The sequence below is a fragment of the Physella acuta genome, unplaced genomic scaffold, assembly GCF_028476545.2.
Source record: "Physella acuta isolate Inbredline_101_S28 unplaced genomic scaffold, ASM2847654v3 ptg001480l, whole genome shotgun sequence".
NCBI classification, from domain to species: Eukaryota; Metazoa; Mollusca; class Gastropoda; family Physidae; genus Physella; species Physella acuta.
In genome coordinates this window covers 738,001-762,948 of record NW_026732995.1, presented here as the reverse complement: position 1 = coordinate 762,948, position 24,948 = coordinate 738,001, and the positions used below count along the sequence as shown (strand labels likewise).

The 24,948-nt window shown below is 35.6% G+C and overlaps 2 protein-coding genes across 3 annotated transcripts in view; both read left to right on the top strand.

The window, feature by feature from the left end:
- Nucleotides 1-16,849, top strand: part of LOC131928287 (adhesion G protein-coupled receptor L4-like) — a 111,089-nt gene extending 94,240 nt beyond the window's left edge. For both annotated transcript variants that reach the window (XM_059284276.1, XM_059284275.1), the window contains 15 exons: nt 8,421-8,604; nt 8,784-8,912; nt 9,036-9,292; nt 9,487-9,533; nt 10,307-10,427; nt 10,622-10,722; nt 11,073-11,175; nt 11,341-11,488; nt 12,190-12,259; nt 12,383-12,449; nt 13,105-13,190; nt 13,670-13,796; nt 14,361-14,402; nt 15,455-15,541; nt 15,814-16,849. In XM_059284276.1, coding sequence (XP_059140259.1) covers nt 8,421-8,604; nt 8,784-8,912; nt 9,036-9,292; nt 9,487-9,533; nt 10,307-10,427; nt 10,622-10,722; nt 11,073-11,175; nt 11,341-11,488; nt 12,190-12,259; nt 12,383-12,449; nt 13,105-13,190; nt 13,670-13,796; nt 14,361-14,402; nt 15,455-15,541; nt 15,814-15,915 — 1,671 coding nt within the window. In that variant the 3' untranslated portion in view covers nt 15,916-16,849. The remainder of the gene's footprint in view (nt 1-8,420; nt 8,605-8,783; nt 8,913-9,035; nt 9,293-9,486; nt 9,534-10,306; nt 10,428-10,621; nt 10,723-11,072; nt 11,176-11,340; nt 11,489-12,189; nt 12,260-12,382; nt 12,450-13,104; nt 13,191-13,669; nt 13,797-14,360; nt 14,403-15,454; nt 15,542-15,813) is intronic.
- A 5,816-nt stretch (nt 16,850-22,665) lies between these two features.
- LOC131928286 (far upstream element-binding protein 2-like) lies at nt 22,666-23,348 on the top strand. The gene has a single exon (XM_059284274.1). The coding sequence runs from the start codon at nt 22,702-22,704 to the stop codon at nt 23,257-23,259; it is 558 nt and encodes a 185-aa protein (XP_059140257.1). The 5' UTR covers nt 22,666-22,701; the 3' UTR covers nt 23,260-23,348.
- The last annotated feature ends 1,600 nt before the right edge of the window (nt 23,349-24,948 follow it).

The window sequence follows — 24,948 nt, the reverse complement described above, 5'->3', positions numbered from 1 at the left end:
CCTCTTTCAGAATGTCATCTATTTTACTTCAACCCTCTTTTAGAATGTCATCTATTTCACTTCCACTCTCTTTCAGAATGTCATCTATTTCACTTCCACCCTCTTTCAGAATGACATCTATTTCACTTCCACCCTCTTTCATTATGTCATCTATTTCACTTCCATTCTCGTTCAGAATGTCATCTATTTCACTTCCACCCTCTTTCAGAATGTCATCTATTTCACTTCCACCCTCTTTAATAATTTCAACTACGTCTTCACTTCCACCCTCTTTCAGAATGTCATCTATTCCACTTCCACCCTCTTTCAGAATGTTAACTCCGTCTTCACTTCCACCCTCTTTCAGAATGTCATCTTTTTCACTTCCACCCTTTCAGAATGTCATCTATTTCACTTCCACCCTCTCTCAGAATGTCATCTATTTCACTTCCACCCTCTTTCAGAATGTCATCTATTTCACTTCCACCCTCTTTCAGAATGTCATCTATTTCACTTCCACCCTCTTTCAGAATGTCATCTATTTTACTTCCAACCTCTTTCAGAATGTCATCTATTTTACTTCCACCTTCTTTCAAAATGTCAACCATTTCAATCCCACCAATTTAGAATGTCATCTATTTCACTTCCACCCTTACAGAACGTCATCTATTTTACTTCAACCCTCTTTCAGAATGTCATCAATTTCACTTCCACCCTCTTTCAGAATGTCATCTATTCCACTTCCACCCTCTTTCAGAATGTCATCTATTTCACTTCCACCCTCTTTCAGAATGTCATCTCTTCACTTCCACCCTCTTTCAGAATGTCATCTACGTCTTCACTCCCACCCTCTTTCAGAATGTCATCTCTTCACTTCCACCCTCTTTCAGAATGTCATCTCTTCACTCCCACCCTCTTTCAGAATGTCATCTATTTCACTTCCACCCTCTTTCAGATTGTCATCTATTTCACTCCCACCGTCTTTCAGAATGTCATCTATTTCACTTCCACACTCTTTCAGAATGTCATCTACGTCTTCACTTCCACCCTCTTTCAGAATGTCATCTATTTCATGTACACCCTCTTTCAGAATGTCATCTATTTCACTTCCACCCTCTTTCAGAATGTTATCTCCGTCTTCACTTCCACCCTCTTTCAGAATGACATCTAATTCACTTCCACCCTCTTTCAGATTGTCATCTATTTCACTTCCCCCGTCTTTCAGAATGTCATCTATTTCACTTCCACCCTCTTTCAGAATGTCATCTACGTCTTCACTTCCACCCCCTTTCATATTGTCATCTATTTCACTTCCACCCTCTTTCAGAATGTCATCTCTTCACTTCCACCCTCTTTCAGAATGTCATCTACGTCTTCACTTCCACCCTCTTTCAGAATGTCATCTCTTCACTTCCACCCTCTTTCAGAATGTCATCTCCGTCTTCACTTCCACCCTCTTTCAGAATGTCAACTATTTCACTTCCACCCTCTTTCAGATTGTCATCTATTTCACTTCCACCGTCTTTCAGAATGTCATCTATTTCATTTCCACCCTCTTTCAGAATGTCATCTACGTCTTCACTTCCACCCTCTTTCAGAATGTCATCTATTTCATGTACACCCTCTTTCAGAATGTCATCTATTTCACTTCCACCCTCTTTCAGAATGTTATCTCCGTCTTCACTTCCACACTTCCACCCTTTTTCAGAATGACATCTATTTCACTTCCACCCTCTTTCAGAATGTAATCACAGTCTTCACTTCCACCCTCTTTCAGAATGTTATCTCCGTCTTCACTTCCACCCTCTTTCAGAATGTCATCTATTTCACTTCCACCCACTTTCAGAATGTCATCTCCGTTTTAACTTCTACCCTCTTTCAGAATGTCATCTCCGTCTTCACTTCCACCCTCTTTCAGAATGTCATCTATTTCACTTCCACCCTTTTTCAGAATGTCATCTACGTCTTCACTTCCACCAACTTTTAGAATGTCATCTCCGTCTTAACTTCCACCGTCTTTCAGAATGTCATCTATTTCACTTACACGCTCTTTCAGAATGTCATCTACGTCTTCACTCCCACCCTCTTTCAGAATGTCATCTATTTTACTTCCACCCTCTTTTAGAATGTCATCTATTTCACTTCCACTCTCTTTCAGAATGACATCTATTTCACTTCCATCCTCTTTCATTATGTCATCTATTTCACTTCCATTCTCGTTCAGAATGTCATCTATTTCACTTCCACCCTCTTTCAGAATGTCATCTATTTCACTTCCACCAACTTTCAGAATGTCATCTCCGTCTTCACTTCCACCGTCTTTCAGAATGTCATCTATTTCACTTACACCCTCTTTCAGAATGTCATCTACGTCTTCACTTCCACCCTCTTTCAGAATGTCATTTCCGTCTTCACTCCCACCCTCTTTCAGAATGTCATCTATTTTACTTCCACCCTCTTTTAGAATGTCATCTATTTCACTTCCACTCTCTTTCAGAATGTCATCTATTTCACTTCCACCCTCTTTCAGAATGACATCTATTTCACTTCCACCCTCTTTAATAATGTCATCTACGTCTTCACTTCCACCCTCTTTCAGAATGTCATCTCTTCACTTCCAACCACATTCAGAATGTTAACTCCGTCTTCACTTCCACCGTCTTTCAGAATGTCATCTATTTCACTTACAGCCTCTTTCAGAATGTCATCTACGTCTTCACTTCCACCCTCTTTCAGAATGTCATCTCCGTCTTCACTCCCACCCTCTTTCAGAATGTCATCTATTTCACTTCCACCCTTTCAGAATGTCATCTATTTCACTTCCACCCTCTCTCAGAATGTCATCTATTTCACTTCCACCCTCTTTCAGAATGTCATCTATTTCACTTCCACCCTCTTTCAGAATGTCATCTATTTCACTTCCACCCTCTTTCAGAATGTCATCTATTTTACGTCCAACCTCTTTCAGAATGTCATCTATTTTACTTCCACCTTCTTTCAGAATGTCAACCATTTCAATCCCACCCTTTTAGAATGTCATCTATTTCACTTCCACCCTTACAGAACGTCATCTATTTAACATCCACCCTCTTTCAGAATGTCATATATTTCAATCCCACCCTTTTAGAATGTCATCTATTTCACTTCCACCCTCTTTCAGAATGTCATCTATTTCACTTCCACCCTCTTTCAGAATGTCATCTATTTCACTTCCACCCTCTTTCAAAATGTCATCTATTTCACTTCCAACCTATTTCAGAATGTCATCTATTTCACTTCCAACCTCTTTCAGAATGGCATCTATTTTACTTCCACCCTCTTTCAGAATGTCAACCATTTCAATCCCACCGTTTTAGAATGTCATCTATTTCACTTCCACCCTCTTTCAGAATGTCATCTATTTCACTTCCACCCTTTCAGAATGTCATCTATTTCACTTCCACCCTCTTTCAGAAAGTCAATTATTTCACGTACACCCTCTTTCAGAATGTCATTTATTTTACTTCCACCCTCTTTCAGAATGTCATCTATTTCACTTCCAGCCTCTTTCAAAATGTCATCTACGTCTTCACTTCCACCCTCTTTCAGAATGTCATCTAAGTCTTCACTTCCACCCTCTTTCAGAATGTCATCTATTTCATATCCACCATCTTTTAGAATGTCATCTATTCCACTTCCACCCTCTTTCAGAATGTCATCTATTTCACTTCCACCCTATTTTAGAATGTCATCTATTTCACTTCGAAACTCTTTCAGAATATCATCTATTTCACTTCCACCGTCTTTCAGATTGTCATCTATTTCACTTTCACCCTCTTTCAGAATGTCATCTATTTCACTTCCACCCTCTTTTAGAATGTCATCTATTTCACTTCCACCCTCTTTCATTATGTCATCTATTTCACTTCCACCCTCTTTCAGAATGTCATCTATTTCACTTCCAACCTCTTTCAGAATGTCATCTATTTCACTTCCAACCTCTTTCAGAATGGCATCTATTTTACTTACACCCTCTTTCAGAATGTCAATGATTTCAATCCCACCGTTTTAGAATGTCATCTATTTCACTTCCACCCTCTTTCAGAATGTCATCTATTTCACTTCCACCCTTTCAGAATGTCATCTACGTCTTCACTTCCACCCTCTTTCAGAAAGTCAATTATTTCACGTACACCCTCTTTCAGAATGTCATCTATTTTACTTCCACCCTCTTTCAGAATGTCATCTTTTTTAACTTCCAGTCTCTTTCAAAATGTCATCTACGTCTTCACTTCCACCCTCTTTCAGAATGTCATCTCGGTCTTCACTTCCACCCTCTTTCAGAATGTTATCTCCGTCTTCACTTCCACCCTCTTTCAGAATGTCATCAATTTCACTTCCACCTTCTTTTAGAATGTCATCTATTTTACTTCCACCCTCTTTCAGAATGTCATGTATTTCACTTCCACCCTCTTTCAGAATGTCATCTACGTCTTCACTTCCACCCTCTTTCAGAATGTCATCTATTTCACTTCCACCCTTACAGAATGTCATCTATTTCACTTCAACCTCTTTCAGAATGTCATCTCCGTCTTCACTCCCACCCTCTTTCAGAATGTCATCTATTTCATTTCCACCCAATTTCAGAATGTCATCTATTTCACTTCCACCCTCTTTTAGAATGTCATCAATTTCACTTCCACCCTCTTTCAGAATGTCATCTATTTCACTTCCACCCTCTTTCAAAATGTCATCTATTTCACTTCCAACCTCTTTCAAAATGGCATCTATTTTACTTCCACCCTCTTTCAGAATATCAACCATTTCAATCCCACCGTTTTAGAATGTCATCTATTTCACTTCCAGCCTCTTTCAAAATGTCATCTACGTCTTCACTTCCACCCTCTTTCAGAATGTCATCTAAGTCTTCACTTCCACCCTCTTTCAGAATGTCATCTATTTCACTTCCACCCTCTTTCAGAATGTCATCTATTTTACTTCCACCCTCTTTTAGAATGTCATCTATTTTACTTCCACCCTCTTTAAGAATGTCATCTACGTCTTCACTTTCACCCTCTTTCAGAATGTCATCTATTTCACTTCCACCCTCTTTCAGAATGTCATCTATTTCACTTCCACCCTCTTTCAGAATGTCATCTATTCCATTTCCACCGTCTTTCAGAATGTCATCTATTTCACTTCCACCCTATTTTAGAATGTCATCTATTTCACTTCGAAACTCTTTCAGAATATCATCTATTTCACTCCCACCCACTTTCAGATTGTCATCTATTTCACTTTCACCCTCTTTCAGAATGTCATCTATTTCACTTTCACCCTCTTTTAGAATGTCATCTATTTCACTTCCACCATCTTTCATTATGTCATCTATTTCACTTTAACCCTCTTTCAGAATGTCATCTATTTCACTTCCACCCTCTTTCAGAATGTCATCTATTTCACTTCCAACCTCTTTCAGAATGGCATCTATTTTACTTACACCCTCTTTCAGAATGTCAACCATTTCAATCCCACCGTTTTAGAATGTCATCTATTTCACTTCCACCCTCTTTCAGAATGTCATCTATTTCACTTCCACCCTTTCAGAATGTCATCTACGTCTTCACTTCCACCCTCTTTCAGAATGTCATCTATTTTAACTTCCAGCCTCTTTCAAAATGTCATCTACGTCTTCACTTCCACCCTCTTTCAGAATGTCATCTCGGTCTTCACTTCCACCCTCTTTCAGAATGTTATCTCCGTCTTCACTTCCACCCTCTTTCAGAATGTCATCTATTTCACTTCCACCCTCTTTCAGAATGTCATCTATTTTACTTCCACCCTCTTTCAGAATGTCATCTATTTCACTTCCACCCTCTTTCAGAATGTCATCTACGTCTTCACTTTCACCCTCTTTCAGAATGTTATCTATTTCACTTCCACCCAATTTCAGAATGTCATCTATTTCACTTCCACCTTCTTTCAGAATGTCATCTGTTCCACTTCCCCCCTCTTTCAGAATGTCATCTATTTCACTTCCACCCTATTTTAGAATGTCATCTATTTCACTTTGAAACTCTTTCAGAATGTCATCTATTTCACTCCCACACTCTTTTAGAATGTCATCTATTTCACTTCCACCCTCTTTCAGAATGTCATCTATTTTACTTCCAACCTCTTTCAGAATGTCATCTATTTTACTTCCACCCTCTTTCAGAATGTCATCTATTTCACTTCCACCCTCTTTCAGAATGTCATCTATTTCACTTCCACCCTCTTTCAGAATATCATCTCTTCACTTCCACCCTCTTTTAGAATGTCATCTAAGTCTTCACTTCCACCCTCTTTCAGAATGTCATCTATTTAACTTCCACCCTCTTTCAGAATGTCATCTATTAAACTTCCACCCTCTTTAAGAAAGTCATCTATTTTACTTCCACCCTCTTTCAGAATTTCATCTATTTCATTTCCACCCTCTTTCAGGTCAACTATTTCATGTACACCCTCTTTCAGAATGTCATCTATTTCACTTCCACCCTCGTTCAGAATGTCATCTATTTCAATTCCATCCTCTTTCAGAATGTCATCTATTTCACTTCCACCCTCGTTCGGAATGTCATCTATTTCACTTCCACCCTCGTTCAGAATGTCATCTATTTCACCTCCACCCCCTTTCAGAATGTCATCTATTTCACTTCCAACCTCTTTCAGAATGTCATCTATTTCACTTCCAAACTCTTTCAGAATGGCATCTATTTTACATACACCCTCTTTCAGAATGTCATCTATTTCACTTCTACCCTCTTTCAGAATTTCATCTATTTCACTTCAACCCTCTTTCAGAATGTCTCCTCTGTCTTCACTTCCACCCTCTTTCAGAATGTCATCTATTTCATGTACACCCTCTTTCAGAATGTCATCTATTTCACTTCCACCCTCTTTCAGAATGTCATCTATTCCACTTCCACCCTCTTTAAGAATGTTATCTCTTTCACTCCCACCCTCTTTCAGAATGTCATCTAAGTCTTTACTTCCACCCTCTTTCAGAATGTCATCTATTTTACTTCTACCCTCTTTCAGAATGTCATCTTTTTCACTTCCACCCTCTTTCAGAAAGTCATCTATTATACTTCCACCCTCTTTCAGAATGTCATCTATTTCATTTCCACCCTCTTTCAGGTCATCTATTTCATGTACACCCTCTTTCAGAATGTCATCTATTTCACTTCAACCCTCGTTCAGAATGTCATCTATTTCAATTCCATCCTCTTACAGAATGTCATCTATTTCACTTCCACCCTCTTTCAGAATGTCATCTTTTTCACTTCAACCCTCTTTCAGATTGTCATCTATTTCACTTCCACCCTCGTTCAGAATGTCATCTTTTTCACCTCCACCCCCTTTCAGAATGTCATCTATTTCACTTCAACCCTCTTTCAGAATGTCATCTCTTCACTTCCACCCTTACAGAATGTCATCTATTTCACTTCAACCCTCTTTTAGAATGTCATCTATTCCACTTCCACCCTCTTTCAGAATGTCATCTATTTCACTTCCACCCTCTTTCAGAATGTCATCTATTCCACTTCCACCCTCTTTCAGAATGTTATCTCTTTCACTCCCACCCTCTTTCAGAATATCATCTCTTCACTTCCACCCTCTTTCAGAATGTCATCTAAGTCTTTACTTCCACCCTCTTTCAGAATGTCATCTATTTCACTTCCACCCTCTTTCAGAATGTCATCTTTTTCACTTCCTACCTCTTTCAGAAAGTCATCTATTATACTTCCACCCTCTTTCAGAATGTCATCTATTTCATGTACACCCTCTTTCAGAATGTCATCTATTTCACTTCCACCCTCGTTCAGAATGTCGTCTATTTCAATTCCATCCTCTTTCAGAATGTCATCTATTTCACTTCCACCCTCTTTCAGAATGTCATCTATTTCACTTCCACCCTCGTTCAGAATGTCATCTATTTCACTTTTACCCTCTTTCAGAATGTCATCTCTTCACTTCCACCCTTACAGAATGTCATCTATTTCACTTCCACCCTCTTTCAGAATGTCATCTCCGTCTACACTTCCACCCTCTTTCAGAATGTCATCTATTTCATGTACACCTTCTTTCAGAATGTCATCTATTTCACTTCCACCCTCGTTCAGAATGTCATCTATTCCACTTCCACCCTCTTTCAGAATGTCAATTATTTCACGTACACCCTCTTTCAGAATGTCATCTATTTCACTTTTACCCTCTTTCAGAATGTCATCTCTTCACTTCCACCCTTACAGAATGTCATCTATTTCATGTACACCCTCTTTCAGAATGTCATCTATTTCACTTCCACCCACTTTCAGATTGTCATCTATTTCAATTCCATCCTCTTTCAGAATGTCATCTATTTCACTTCCACCCTCTTTCAGAATGTCATCTACGTCTTCACTTCCACCCTCTTTCAGAATGTCATCGCAGCAGGAAGTAATCTCGTCTCCACCAACAAATCAGCCATGTGGGAGGAAATGACGCAGGTAGATAAGGTCAACTCGGCATTAACACTTCTGGTTGCCATGGAGACAGCGACGTTAGCCATGGCAGATGAAATTAAGCAACCGATTGTGATAACTAAACAAGATGAGAATATCGGTGAGTGTGAGCTGGGTTGTCTGGATGTTGACATTTCATTAAGGGAGTTTAAACAAATCTTAAGTATTATAGTCCAACATTACAACATCCATTATTTATTACACTTAATTTATCTTCTGCTAAGAGTTTAAACAAATCTTAAGTATTCTGTAGCAAAACGTTCCATTTTGTTTTGCTAGACCTAAAACTGCATGTGATCAGTGAAGACACGTTCACCAAGGAGAACAAGACAGAACTGGTATACACAACTGACCAATCAGAAACATCGTTCACCATTCCTAAAGAAACTTTGTTCAGCTTTAACAAAGGTCTGATAGTTTTCTTTTTCAATTTACTTGCTAAAATACAATCACCATAAAATATATGCTATATGCATCTAATTAGTTTAAGCCTAATGACTGAGGTATATTGTTTGATCTTTGACCTTACAGAAGGTGAACTGGCCAAGGTTGTTTTTATGACTCATTACTCCATGGCCGATATCCTGGGGGTCCAAGAGAAACCAAAGACAAAAACTGACCCTGAAGTGAGCGTTGAGGAGAAATCTTCCGAGAAGAAAGAGAGAATGGAGGAGAAGTCTGATATCAGACTTCACATAGCTAGCTATATACTCAGCGCCTCACTAGGGGCAGATGGACATGCGCACAAGCTTCCAAAACCTGTGACCTTCAGGATGAAACATGTCACGGTATGGCTATTCAAATATTTTTTGTAACATAAACTTATTTAAGCTAGTAAATTATAAATGAGTTTCCTAAAGATGTTGTTTTGAAGATGTAGATAAAAGGGGATCTGTCCAGAATATTCCAACAGGATACAAGGCATGTGTTTGTTACCTGAATACTTTTATTTTTATGCTCACATATTTTGCCTTTATCACAGGCTGGCTACAAAGATCCAGTCTGTGCATTTTTAAATACGTCCATCAGGTTAGTTTGATGCAGTTAAAAATCTTATGAACCTAATACGTCCATCAGGTTAGTTTGATGCAGTTAAAAATCTTATGAACCTAATACGTCTATCAGGTTAGTCTGATACAGTTTGTTAAGAATCTTATGAACCTAATACGTCCATCAGGTTAGTTTGATACAGTTTGATAAAAATCTTATGAACCTAATACGCCTATCAGGTTAGTCTGATACAGTTTGTTAAGAATCTTATGAACCTAATACATCCATCAGGTTAGTTTGATACAGTTTGATAAAAATCTTATGAACCTAATACGTCTATCAGGTTAGTCTGATACAGTTTGTTAAGAATCTTATGAACCTAATACGTCCATCAGGTTAGTTTGATACAGTTTGTTAAAAATCTTATGAACCTAACACGTCCATCAAGTTAGTTTGATACAGTGTGTTAAAAATTCCTATGAACCTAATACGTCCATCAGGTTAGTTTGATACAGTTTGTTAAAAATCTTATGAACCTAATACGTCCATCAGGTTAGTTTGATACAGTTTGTTAAAAATCTTATGAACCTAATACGTCCATCAGGTTTGTTTGATACAGTTTGTTAAAAATCTTATGAACCTAATACATCCATCAAGTTAGTTTGATACAGTGTGTTAAGAATTCCTATGAACCTAATACATCCATTTGGTTAGCTTGTAAGAGTTTATTTAAAATTCCTATGAACCTAATAATTTATTTGTACTTGACGTTTCTGAATCAACTAAGGAGATCCAACATTTTTATAATTCAGGGACCATAACTTTTGGTCAACCAAGGGATGTTATGTGGAGACAAGAGAAGGGACATTGGTTGTTTGTGTCTGTGATCACTTTACTAACTTTGCTGTCATGATGTCACCAATACACATATCTGTAAGTATAATTACACATCTAAGTCTAATTACATCTATGAGGTTAAATTATATTTGTGAGTCTAATTACATCTGTAAGGTTAATTACATTTTTAAGTTTACTTAGATCCATAAGTCCAATTGCAAATTATACTTATACCTTTAATGAAAGTTTAATTGTAAAACGTGTACAAATGTGTTAACAACTTGACACAGGAAAAAGATTTTGCTGCACTAAGCATCATCTCAAGTATTGGATGTGTTATCTCCATAGTCTGTGTCACAGCCACCATCATTATATATGCGGTTGTCTGGAGGTGCGTGCAAATAATTTCTAAATTAATCCACACATTTTTCTTAAATATTATTCTGTAAAATATTTAAATAGTCTTTTGCTATATGAATATATTAAAATGAGGAAGTATTAAACAAGTAAAATAAAAAAGGTGAACTTCATTTAGTTTGTTTCTATTAAATGATAAAAAAAACTACTGTACCATCCTAACTCTAGTGACAACTAAAAATACATTACTTGTTGAGCGTAATGGTCAATATGGCTAATCAAGCCAAGCATGTATGCTGTTAAGGCCATAGACTAAAACAGTAATCACTACAGCAACATAGTTTTATCCCCATATTTCAATACATTCTAAATGAAATGTTTCAGATTTGTGAAAAGAGATCGTTCTGTGCTCCATACAAACTTGAGTGTTTCTCTCGGCATTGGCTACATCATCTTTTTATCAGGAATCAACAGGACAGAAAATGAAGTGAGTAGTGTTGGGCCTTGACCTAAAGAACTGTTAAGTTGCTCTTAAATTTAGTTATTAGTAGATAACCACTAACTCATTTTAATAAACTATTCACACACCATTTAGCTATCTAAACTTCTTACATACCAGACAATTTTAATAGAGAGTATTTCATGATCCCAGGTTGTGTGTAAGATCATTGCTGTGTTGCTCCATTACTGTTTCCTGGTTGTGTTTTTTACTCTACTTGCTCAAGGATTTGTCCTTCTGAAATCAGCCACAAGCATTTCAACTGTTTCAATACTCAAATATCTGTTGCCCATGGTATATGGTAAGCAAATATTTTACACAGACACAAAAACACAGAATAAAATATAATAAACTGCACTAGTGTCTCAAAAACTAAGGAATAGCTTCTAAAATCCTGGAGTGTATCAAGGGACACCAGCCTAAAGCAGGCTAGGTTAGAACTTGTTGGAACTCTCAAATAAATCTGGTCACAGGCAAAATACTAGCATACTCTCTACCAGTGGGTGATAGGGAGATTTATTAATGTTGCTAGCCACAAGTGCACTTGATAGGCCATGGTGACCTCACCCTGTACATGTCATGATGACCTCACCCTGTACATATCTTGGTGACCTCACTGTACATGCCATGGTGACCTCACCCTGTACATATCTTGGTGACCTCACACTGTACATGCCATGGTGACCTCACCCTGTACATATCATGGTGACCTCACCCTGTACATATCTTGGTGACCTCACACTGTACATGCCATGGTGACCTCACCCTGTACATATCTTGGTGACCTCACACTGTACATGCCATGGTGACCTCACCCTGTACATATCTTGGTGACCTCACACTGTACATGCCATGGTGACCTCACCCTGTACATATCTTGGTGACCTCACACTGTACATGCTATGGTGACCTCACATTGTAAGTGCATGTGGTCAGCCTTCCTAATCTGTGTAAATGAAGTTTTTTCTGGTAATTAAAAATTTAATTAATTTTATCCTTCAGTCATTCCATTGATCATTGTGGTCACATCATTGATTGTCACCAAGTCCAAAGGTTATGGTACTGACAAGTTGTAAGTAATGATTTATGACAAATTGTAATTTATGACAAATTAATGTAAATGCGGAGACTATCTCTATCAGCACATGACTGACCAACAGAGGTAACCACCCAGTTTTATCATGACCTCTTGCAGTTGCTGGCTGTCCCCATCTGATGGATTACACTGGGCTTTTGCAGGGCCAGTCATTTTTGTTATTTCTGTAAGTCTGTTTTATGGGAGCCAGTCATTTTTGTTATTTCTGTAAGCCTGTTTTATGGGAGCCAATCATTTTTTTTTATTTCTGTAAGTCTGTGTTTTATGGGAGCCAGTCATTTTTGTTATTTCTGTAAGTCTGAGTTTTATGGGAGCCAGTCATTTTTGTTATTTCTGTAAGTCTGTGTTTTATGGGAGCCAGTCATTTTTGTTATTTTGTAAGTCTGTGTTTTATGGGAGCCAGTCATTTTTGTTATTTCTGTAAGTCTGTGTTTTATGGGAGCCAGTCATTTTTGTTATTTATGTAAGTTTGTGTTTTATGGGAGCCAGTCATTTTTGTTATTTCTGTAAGCCTGTTTTTATGGGAGCCAGTCATTTTTGTTATTTGTGTAAGTCTGTGTTTTATGGGAGCCAATCATTTTTGTTATTTCTGTAAGTCTGTGTTTTATGGGAGCCAGTCATTTTTGTTATTGCTGTAAGTCTGTGTTTTATGGGAGCTAGTCATTTTTGTTATTTCTGTAAGCCTGTTTTATTAGCTGTGCATGACATAAGCTACTGACAAGAGTTAGAACACAAACATTGTTCACACTACAGTCTCAGTGTATCAACAAAAATTATAAAAATAGCGAAATAAAATTTGCAATCTTGCCTTACAATCCCAGGTGAACTTGATTGTGTTGGTGGTAGTTCTGCAAGCCATTCAAACCTCACGTGCTATGCAGGATAAGACAAAAACAGAACGCACAAAGTAAGTCACATTCAAAATTACACATAGCTAGGATGTTGACTTTCAACCTAACTATAGCTTCTATGTTAAATTCCACCTTATGTGTGTCAATTAAGCCAACAACCTATGTGGATGTTTATATAGAGTAAATTCTACTGTGTGAACTTTGTTTTGACCAATCTTGATGTGTTTATATTTATACCTTGTATGACTTTGATGTGTTGACTGATACCTTGTATGACTTTGATGTGTTGACTGATACCTTGTATGACTTTGATGTGTTGACTGATACCTTGTATGACTGATGTGTTGACTGATACCTTGTAGGACTGATGTGTTGACTGATACCTTGTATGACTGATGTGTTGACTGATACCTTGTATGACTGATGTGTTGACTGATACCTTGTATGACTGATGTGTTGACTGATACCTTGTATGACTTTGATGTGTTGACTGATACCTTGTATGACTGATGTGTTGACTGAATCCATTTCCTAGGTCAGCAGCCAGGAATGTCCTAGTTTTGTCCCCTATCCTGGGAGTCACATGGTTGTTTGGTGTTTTCTCCATCAATAATGATCTCATTGTTTTCCAATATTTGTTTGCTATTTTTAACTCTATCCAAGTGAGTTCCAATTTTTTTCTTAGCATGCTGAATCTAAACTTAATTAAATTCTGTTGATAATTTTGTTTATTCCTCTGATACAATTTAATGATGGTTGTATTAAAGTTTTGGAATTACTTTACAATTTTAAAAACCTTAACACTGCTATTCTTTAGCAATAAACAATGTCACAGGTTATACCAATACCATATGTTCAAAACTAATTATAATTAAGTTACATTCAGATTACAATTTTAGCATGTTACATGTGTTATGTACAATTATTAAAAACTTGGTTAAATCTTTATTATTTCTTTAATGCTATTCATCATTTGTACCTGAAAAGAATGTTAAAAAAATGTTTGTAACACATTTTAAGATTAAAAATAGGCGAAACAATTCTTTATCACACCAAGGATTTGCCTCAACATCTTCTGCTTATATTTATTCAACCAACTTGTTTATAATGAAACTGATTTTATCCTCAATAGGCCATTTGTTGATTTTTATAAAATGTTGGAATTATTTAAAAAACATTATTCACATAATTAAAAATTCCCACACCAATTGAATGATTTATTTCAGGGTGTTTTAATTTTTGTCTTCCACTGCCTGCTACAGCACCAGGTAACCCTGTTTAAGTGAATTTATTTTTGTAGTTGTCACAGATAGGGTACTCTACTTCATCTGCCCCATGTGTCTTGGGCACGTTCGGGACATGATGATAAGTTGTTGTTATAGTCCTATTGTCAAAGATAAGGTGTTGTTATCGTCCTATTATCAAAGATAAGGTGTTGTTATAGTCCTATTGTCAAAGATAAGGTGTTGTTATAGTCCTATTGTCAAAGATAAGGTGTTGTTATCGTCCTATTATCAAAGATAAGGTGTTGTTATAGTCCTATTGTCAAAGATAAGGTGTTGTTATAGTCCTATTGTCAAAGATAAGGTGTTGTTATAGTCCTATTGTCAAAGATAAGGTGTTGTTATAGTCCTATTGTCAAAGATAAGGTGTTGTTATCGTCCTATTATCAAAGATAAGGTGTTGTTATAGTCCTATTGTCAAAGATAAGGTGTTGTTATAGTCCTATTGTCAAAGATAAGGTGTTGTTATAGTCCTTTTGTCAAAGATAAGGTGTTGTTATAGTCCTATTATCAAAGATAAGGTGTGTTATAGTCCTATTGTCAAAGATAAGGTGTGTTATAGTCCTTTTGTCAAAGATAAGGTGTTGTTATAGTCCTATTGTCAAAGAAAAGGTGTTGTTATAGTCCTATTGTCAAAGATAAGGTGTTGTTATAGTCCTATTGTCAAAGATAAGGTGTTGTTATAGTCCTATTGTCAAAGATAAGGTGTTGTTATAGTCCTATTGTCAAAGATAAGGTGTTGTTATAGTCCTATTGTCAAAGATAAGGTGTTGTTATAGTCCTATTGTCAAAGATAAGATGTTGTTATAGTCCTATTGTCAAAGATAAGGTGTTGTTATAGTCCTATTGTCATGGAGAATGTGGTGTTAAAATCGTAATGGAAGAAAATAATTTGTGATAAGTTGATGAAAATTATTTTAAATCAAATAATTAATTCCCTCAGGTGAGAGAAGGGTTGAGTGTTTTAAGTCAAATATTTAATTCCCTCAGGTGAGAGAAGGGTTGAGTGTTTTAAGTCAAATATTTAATTCCCTCAGGTGAGAGAAGGGTTGAGTGTTCTAAGACACAGATACAAGTCCAAGTCTCTTATGTCCACGTCTAAATCTACAGGCAGTAGTTCCAATGTAAGCCTAAGTTTATACTGCTAGACATACAATTTTACCTGTAGTGCCAACAACCAGTATAAACTACAGACTAAATATTATATGTCTAGAAATATAAATTAGTAGAATGACAGAGATACATTTTAAAATCTTGTATGAATGAATTCAACATTAACTAAAATCAGCTTGATGATTCAATAATTCTAATTGATTCTCATTGTTAATTTTAGTGGATGGTATGCTACATAAATGATTTTGGTAAAATTAATCCATTACATTTGTTAATGCATCAGCCCAAGAAAAATGGACTCAGTGAAGCTTCTGGTATGTCCAGCATCATCACAGACAAGGAAGGGGCAGGAGGTAAACTGGTCACCATAGCAGGTCAAAGTTGACGAGTTTGTCATAATCAGAACTGAATTTTTTTATTCTTTGTACTAGCCTCCCGTTGAGACAATACAGTTTTAAAGATTTAAAAATTAATTCACAATATGCTGTCTTTTTTAAATTAAATGGTTCTTCTTTTATTTTAAAGAGAACTAACTCCTTATTTTAGTCTCGCAACATTAATCACAGTTACTCCCCCTTAGAAAGAAGTGGCTCGTTGAAATGGAGGGAGGGAAGTTAACCTTAGTCCTGTCACTGCTAGGATTAAGTTTGGGTGGAACACATGTTGACATAAATCTATGCAAATGTTGAGGAGCTATACATATGTTTACATGTGTGTTTATGAACTATGGTTTACAATTCCTGAAATTAAATGTTAATATGGGTACACTTTTTTTGTCCTATTTATGTAGCGACTTAAGTTTAAATAAAAATGTGATAGTTCACTTTTTGCTTAAAACTCAAATAGAACTAAAAGTTTGGAAAGTTTAGAATGACATCCACCAGGTTTGAATATAATACATTTTAAAAACATTTTGTCGTCTAACACTTATTAAAAAATATGTGAAAATTCAAGCTTAATAAAAGTATAAATGTAAATTTCAACAAAACAAAGATGTTGTTATAAAATTTGCAAATGCAGAGAACTTCAAAAGAATATTTTTAAATTTTTTATGTGACATTTCTGTGTAATTTTCAACTCCCGATCATAACCTTGACGAGTTTTACTGTACAACCTTTTGATTGGGTTTAATTTTATCGGTACCGTAGGATGTAGATAAAGCTCGTATGTTGTTTTATTTATTTATTTTTTTGCCAAAAATTTTTCAAAATGCTGTAGCCTATAGTTACCTATAAATGATAATAAAATGCATTAAACCACTAAAAAAATGGACAAAACAAAAGAATTCTAGTGTATATACGCATTATATATAATCACGTTTTTATGATCGCATTTGTATTAATAATCATATAAAATGTTAAAATGAACTATTTTTATTTATATTTTACTTTTATATAGGAATAAACTAATATAGCGCAACAACAAATTCAGGATGAAAATTGTTACCATATGTTTTTTTTTAATTTACTTTCAAAGCATTGCACAATTTAAACCAGGAAATAAATCATAATCATTAAAATATTTTGTTTTCGCTTATTGTCTGCCATTTTTTTTAAAATAGCCCAAAAGTTTAGATCTATCTCAGAGTTCACAGCTGGTGAAACCGAGGTGCCAACTCCGTCATATGACGTGTCACGTGACCCTATTATCTTTAGAGCTGTGGGTCTGGAGATTGAAGCGCTGGATCCACACACTTATGTAGACTTGACATTTGACTCGACAAAAAACTGACGGTCCCGCTCTCTCAACACATATTGGCTCCCCTCGTCCCTGACCTACCGCACGTCATGAGTCAGACATGTAGTGGTGATGCCGTCTGCTGCAGTCTACAACTGATGTTATCTTTAGCCCGCGTCAAGTTGTCACGAACCCAGTGATGAGAGAAGGTATCTGTTATTGTCCGTGTCGTCACACCCGTCACACATCAGCAGATGTTACACGAGTGTAGTCGATGCTTCGTGCCCGGCCGAAACTTAGGTGGCACTATCACAAAATACTTTATTTATTTCGGCAAACGCGTGACACGATATTAGAAAAAATAAACCGGGAGTGATCTCCCCTAAACTTTCTCGAATATTCTTATAAAAAACAACAGGGGATAGGAACTCGGGATATAGTTATGATTTTTTAATCCATTTTAAATACATTTTAAATACTTAAACTTATTAAAATAGAATAGAATCTCATAGAAAAAAGAATTGCGCACCAAGCGAACGCCGAATAAAGATGTGTATAATAGTGTGGAATATTATTAGTACTTTATAAATTTACATGAGTTTTTTTGAGAAATCGGAAATAGCGTAAATTAGTACTTCCGGTCAACGGAAATTACTCAAAATTTGATTTAAGGTAGAGAATTAGATCTTTTATTTACATGTGAAATTTCATTTATCTATCTGAAATAGTACTCAAGTTATGGTTATAGACGATTTTGATAAAATACTTATATATGAAATTTTATCAACCTAGCTGTAACGGTACCAAAGTTATTGTGTTTACACACACACACCAGTGGCGGAACTAGAAAAAAAGGGCCACCACGCAAAAAATTGTTTTAGCCCCCCCCCCCCCCATTTTTATATATATATATATATATATATATATATATATATATATATATATATATATATATATATATATATACAAATATACAAACACAAATTACGAACTTAGGTTACTTATTACTGGCCTGTTCGGGGTTTCCAAAAACAATGATGTTTTTTTTAAAAAGTTAAAACAAATTACTAGATCTAGATCTACATCATGTCAAGTGAGTAAGTGCATTAGTATGTTTTGAGAAAAAGATTTTTTTATATTTGCGCTATAGGTCCCCTTAACATTTAGTCGGCCAAAAGAATATAAAACATGAAAGCTTTATAGAAGTAATGGTGTCTCGTGTTTATGATTATTTTCATGTTTTTGTATTCATATTATTAATTTTAAATACATTTCCTTTTTATACAATGTCATTCTTTAGTAAGTACTTTATAAAAAAAATAAGTAAGAGAAGTAATTGTTTCTAATTCGTTTAGTACAAATCTGTTAAAAGGAGCACCCCCATTTGACTATTTAAAAAAGGGAAATAAGTCATGGAAGTGGTTTGAACGTTTGCTTATCTTTGTAAAGATTAATTGTAGGAGAGAGAGAGGACTAGGCTTTCACAGTGGTTTAGAAACAAAGGGAAAAAGAATATACAAGAACGTGGGGTGGTGTCTATAGAATAAAGATAATAAAACCGCAGCTACGGTAATAGTTTTACAAAAAAAAAAAACCCCATCAAGTCAAAAATGCAAGAAAATTAGATTTTTTTTAAACTATAAAAAAAATTATTATGGTCGGCTGTGGGCCCCTAAATGGCGTGGGCTCCCCCGCATTGCGGGGTCTGGCGGCACTGTAGTTCCGCCCCTGACACACACACACAGAGACAAACGGACAAGATTGCAAAATTATGCCCAGAAAAATCAAAGACAAGCCTGGAAGAAACTGGCCCCCGAACTGTAATTTGATATTTAATGCGGCCCTCGGACTGAAAAGTTTGGAGACCCCTGATCTAGATCAAACAAAAGATTAATTAGATACATAACATACCAAAGATTAACTAAATAAAAATACAATCCATTTTAAAATCATAATACATTTTTGGTCCTTAAATACTTGATATAAATCTTTGTGATTTATCTATAGATCTAGATTTCTAGATCTAGATTCTAGATCTAGATCTAGATCTAGATCTAAAAAGACTCCAAGAGTTACGCAAATAGATCTACTAGATCTAGATTCTAGACAAGCACAGGTTCTAGACCAATAAGTCAATGATAATTTTTTTTTAAATTTTTATTTTATTTTTTAGATGTGAATGATAAAGTTGCCTATCTGAACTTGGCGGGATACAGGGCAGGTGAAGTAGAGTTAATCTGTTTGTTTGTCCTAAGTATATGAAGTGATAGTGTGATCAGAGACATGCTCGGCTGGATCGTTTTTTTTAAACGATAAAAACATGTTGTCTGAGACTTGGCGGGACACTGGGCAGGTGAAATAGGGTTGAGTAAGTCACCTGTGACGTCAGTATATGAAGGGATAGTCCGAAATCGGTGTTTTCGGTGTTTTTTAAAAAGATAAAAAACATATTTTTGAATGTGGGATCTGTTTTTTGTGACGATAAGTGACACTGCAGTAGCGAGGGGGGGGCATATGTCACAGGGCGCCGACCTTAGGGGGCGCCAAAATGGGTTGGAAAAATAAATTGAAAGGTTGGGGTGTGCAAAATCGAAAGTTTGAAGGAGGGGGGGGGGGGTGCAAAACGAAATCTTGAGGGGGTGGGTCGGGGGTCGGGGGGGGGGGGGGGGGTTCAAATCGAAAAGTTTGTCCCCGGGCGCCGAAAAGGGTCGCTACGCCTCTGAGTGACAGACGTGATGTCATTTATGGATGACCTCCCCCCCTCCCGAAACCCACAGTTATCTAACTAGATATCGGGTATTCTAGTCTGTATTTATTACCAACTATAGATGAAAAGTGTGGGTCATTATATTATCTACTGGATACCTTTACTAGTATTTAGAAAGAGACCGACGCTTTTCTTTATAGTTATTTAAATAGTAGTGTATTATTATGTATTTTATGAAAATCATTTATTTTCTACTTTTTAGTGCAATTTTACATGAAAGTTTGTTACGAAGACTTTTTTAAGGTTTATTTTTTTTCAGCACCATAAATTTGTACTTTCTCATTTACAGGGTATAGAGGAAGTATTGTAATCGTGCACAAAATCACATGAAATTTTGACAGTTTTCATCGTTTTACACCTCAGTACTTTATCACAAACGGGACTTATTTTAATCGGGCAAAAATAATAAATACATATTGATCAAAATTTTGGCGTTCTACGCGTAATCGAATCGGGAAAACTGGGCTTTGCAGTTCTGTCCGTATGTCTGAGTGTGTGTGTGTGTGTGTATGTGTGTCTGTAGCAAGATAACTTGAGTACCGTTACAGCTAGGTTGATGAAAATTTATGTACATGTATTATATCAAATTTGTAGTTTTGTATCTAATTTTTCAGCGATTTCCGGTAACCAGAAGATGTATAGATTTATTCCTATAGACCCTACCTGTGAAAAGATTTTACAGTTTACAGACATCAGGTTCAACACGAAACCCATCAACGTGAATTCTAACGCCAGCATGTTGCTACTCATCACAATCTCTAAAGATAAACTACGACAGCTGAACAATTATATACAGCAACAAAAACAGCTCAAGTAACATGTTATAGCAACATTAACAGATTAAGAAATATGTTACAAACAGGGGCGGATTCAGCTGAAATTTTTTGTGGGCCCCTACATTATATATATATATATATATATATATATATATATATATATATATATATATATATATATATATATATATATATATATACATATATACATATATATATATATATATATATATATATATATATATATATATATATATATATATATATATATATATATATATACATCCATCCATCCATATATATATATATATATATATATATATATATATATATATATATATATATATATATATATATATATATATATATATATATATATATATATATATATATATATATATATATATATATATATATATATATATATATATACTAGCCGTCCCGGCCAGGCACTGCGCTGGCATCTCTGAAAAACGCAATTATGAAGGACCATAACTAACTTGTGTGTTTATTAATCAGCATTTACCCGGCATTGCCCACCCTAACCACAACCAACCAAATTACACAAAAAACGCAAACATAACACTAACACAAAACAAACACAAACGAAAACACAAAAACAAACGCAAAGACAAACACAAACACAAAGAAAACACAAACACTAACGCAAACAAAAAAGCAAACGAAAACAAATCTAAACGCAAACCCAACCACAACAAAACACAACCAAAACACACCAAAAAAAAACAACGCAAACATAACACAAACACAAATACAAACACAAACACAAACGAAAACACAAAAAGAAACGCAAACACAAACACAACCACAAACACAAAGAAAACACAAAAGCAAAGAAAAAAGAAAACGAAAACACAAACGCAAAGAAAAAAGCAAACGAAAAAAAAACACAAACACAAACCCAAATCCAAACGCAAACACAACCACAAACGCAAATCCAAACACAAGAAAACAAGATAAACTCAAAGTGTCCACAGTCTAGTCCGGGCGCCAAATCGCACCATGACGACGTGCGGCTTAACCGCCTGATTCAACTTAGTAATCGACTATAGTACCCAACTTATTCATAGCCTTTTGAACTCACTTACGCGAACGTAGGTACCATAGCGAACACAGGAGGGCCCGGGGCGCCAAATAGCATCCTGTCGGGGTGCCGGAGGACGTCCGGATTTGATTCACTTAATGACTATAGTAACCTTTCTTATCCATAGTCTATCGCACTGTTTAAAACGAAATTATGCACCATCGCACTCACATGATAACCCAGGGCGCCAAATCGAACGCGCCTGTTTCAATTTAGTGAACAAATTATAATACTCCAAGCTTATTCGTAAATTGAAAGAAATAAACATAAAGGATTTGTAGGACCTGGCTTATTAACTGTTATTGATTTAAAAAATAATTAGTAAACACTACGTTCAGTGTATAGAATAAATAAAAGGCAGTATTAAAAATAACTACGACATTGCACTTAATCAATCCCCGCTAATTATGTAATTATTTTTTTTACTAACACCAAAACAAAGTAATCAAAGGTAAATTCTTTCTCCCCCGATTTAATGGGTTTTTTTTTTAAAAAGGAAGTAACTGTGTTTTCCAAATCAAGGGACGTAATGAGAGCTAAAGGACAAAATGCAAATACATTTCAGACACAATTTTAGAAATTTCATAAACGTTGATACACTTTTTTTAAAAATTTATGTAATGTTCATAATTGAAAATTGTTATTCTAAGTATATAAAATGAAAATTGTTTTTAAAGACTTAAAGACTTTCAATATTAATTTTTTAACTCATAAATTTAGACCCTGAGCACTTTAATAATCTAACAATTGAATCCATAGAAGTATCGGTTTTTTTCCGTTGTAATCCACGACAAACATTTTACACACAAACCCAGAGTTGTGGCGTTCTCAACACATCTAGACAAAATGTCATTTAGCGGATCTTATGGCGGAGGCCGTGGTGGCGGCGTAAGTTCAACAACAATGATGGTTGAGTCTTCAAATGTGGGAAAGATCATAGGTCGTGGTGGAAGTAAAATCAGAGATCTAGAACAAGACAGTAATGCCGGAATCAAAATATCCAGAGATGAGGATGAGGATGGAATGAAATCTGTTGAAATCAGTGGAACAACGGAAGAGATTGAAAATGCCAAGAGACTAATTGAAGAATGCCTTAGTGGTGGAAGCCGTGGTGGTGGTGGCGGCAGTGGTAGAGGCTTTGGAGGTGATGGTGGTGGTGAATCTGAAACAATTTATGTTGAGTCATCTGAAGTAGACAGAATCATCGGTCGTGGTGGAAGCAGAATACGAGACATGGAAGCAGACAGTGGTTGTCGGATAAAGGTGTCACGTGATGGCGACTCATCTGGTAGAAGTTCTGTTGAGTTATCTGGGAGCAAATACGCTATTTCTGAAGCAAAAACGCTTATTCAAGATGCTGGAGTTGAAATTGTTAATGGAAATGAACGTGGCCGTGGTTGGTGATTTATTCAACTATTTTCAGCAGATAAAAGCATCAAGGACTCACAAGATTTTCATCCAAGTTGCAATGTCATAATTTTTTTTATACTTTTTTTTTTGAGTATAGTTACCAAGTCATGTATCATTTATCATCCAGACCAGCTTAAATTATTTTTAAATTCTCGGAAGATTTGAGTCTTGCTCACTCGTGCAGAATGTTCAGATGTTATATATAATTGGACTTAGCCCCTGGAGAAATCTAATGTATATACTATTCGCAAACTTGATATGTTCACTGAGCGACGCCAGATTTTAAAGTATTGGTCTTATTGCTTTTAAAATCGTGTTCATTGTGCATTTTATGCTTACAAATTTCCATCTTTGAATAAACACAACAAATTATATTAAAAAAAAACAAAAAAACAAAAAACAAAAAAAACATACAGAATTGAACCTTATATAAATAAATAAATATATATATATATATATATATATATATATATATATATATATATAAAACGAAAAAAATTTCCTCCGACGACCCCCCTTGAAATTTTGTGAGGCGGTAGGAGAACGCCTTGGTTATAGAGCCTTGGTTACAAGGTTATTGAGTGTCGTTATACCATGGTTATGGATTTATACGTTACACATACGTTTAAAGTGTGTACATTACACAAATGTTTATAGAGTGTTCATAACACACATTATTAAAGAGTGCACATTAAACGGAAGTTTAAAGAGTGTAAATTACACAAGTTTATAGAGTGTACATAACATACTTTTATAGATTATACATCTAACACATGGTTATACATTGCACATTACACGTACGTTTAAAGAGTGTATCTTACACATATGTTTATAGAGTGTACATAACACATATGGTTATAGAATTACATCACTCATGGTAATAGAGTGTATACCACACATAACGGTATAGAGTGTACATTCTTTATGATTTGATTTAAATTCAGTTATGGTTCGTGTCAGGTGCCATTCATTTCACGGGTAGTAAACACTCATCCTTTTGTCGCGACTGATCAAAGGTAACTATTGTTTCATATTCTATTGCTCCAGACGTATGCTGCATACCTCACTGATTCATTATAAGCCAATTAGATCTGTTTTACACAAGGATAACTAGCACTGATAAAGACTTCCTTTGATGTTGTATAGAGTGTACATCTCTTTATAATAGTTCAATAATTTTCTTACTTCACACTCAGAAAAAGTGAAAAACAGACATACATACGAAACTTACAATTTGGCGCACAACACATTTACACAATAGATAACAAGCAGGTGTACATAACACTAACACACACCCCACATACAAGCATGTGTACACAAGACACAAAAACTGTGCATTTAGCACATAAGATTATATAGTGTACATCACATATATAAGCATAGATTGCACAACAAACATATGTTATAGAATGAACATCACACACATGGTTGTACAGTGTATATCACACATAAGTTTATAGAGTGTACATCACACATAAGGTTATAGAGTGTCGTTATACCATGGTTATGGATTGTACGTTACACATACGTTTAAAGTGTGTACATTATAAGCCAATTAGATCTGTTTTACACAAGGATAACTAGCACTGATAAAGACTTCCCTTGATGTTGTATAGAGTGTAAGTTACACATACCTTTAATGAGTGTACATCACACATATTTAAAGTGTACATCAAACACATG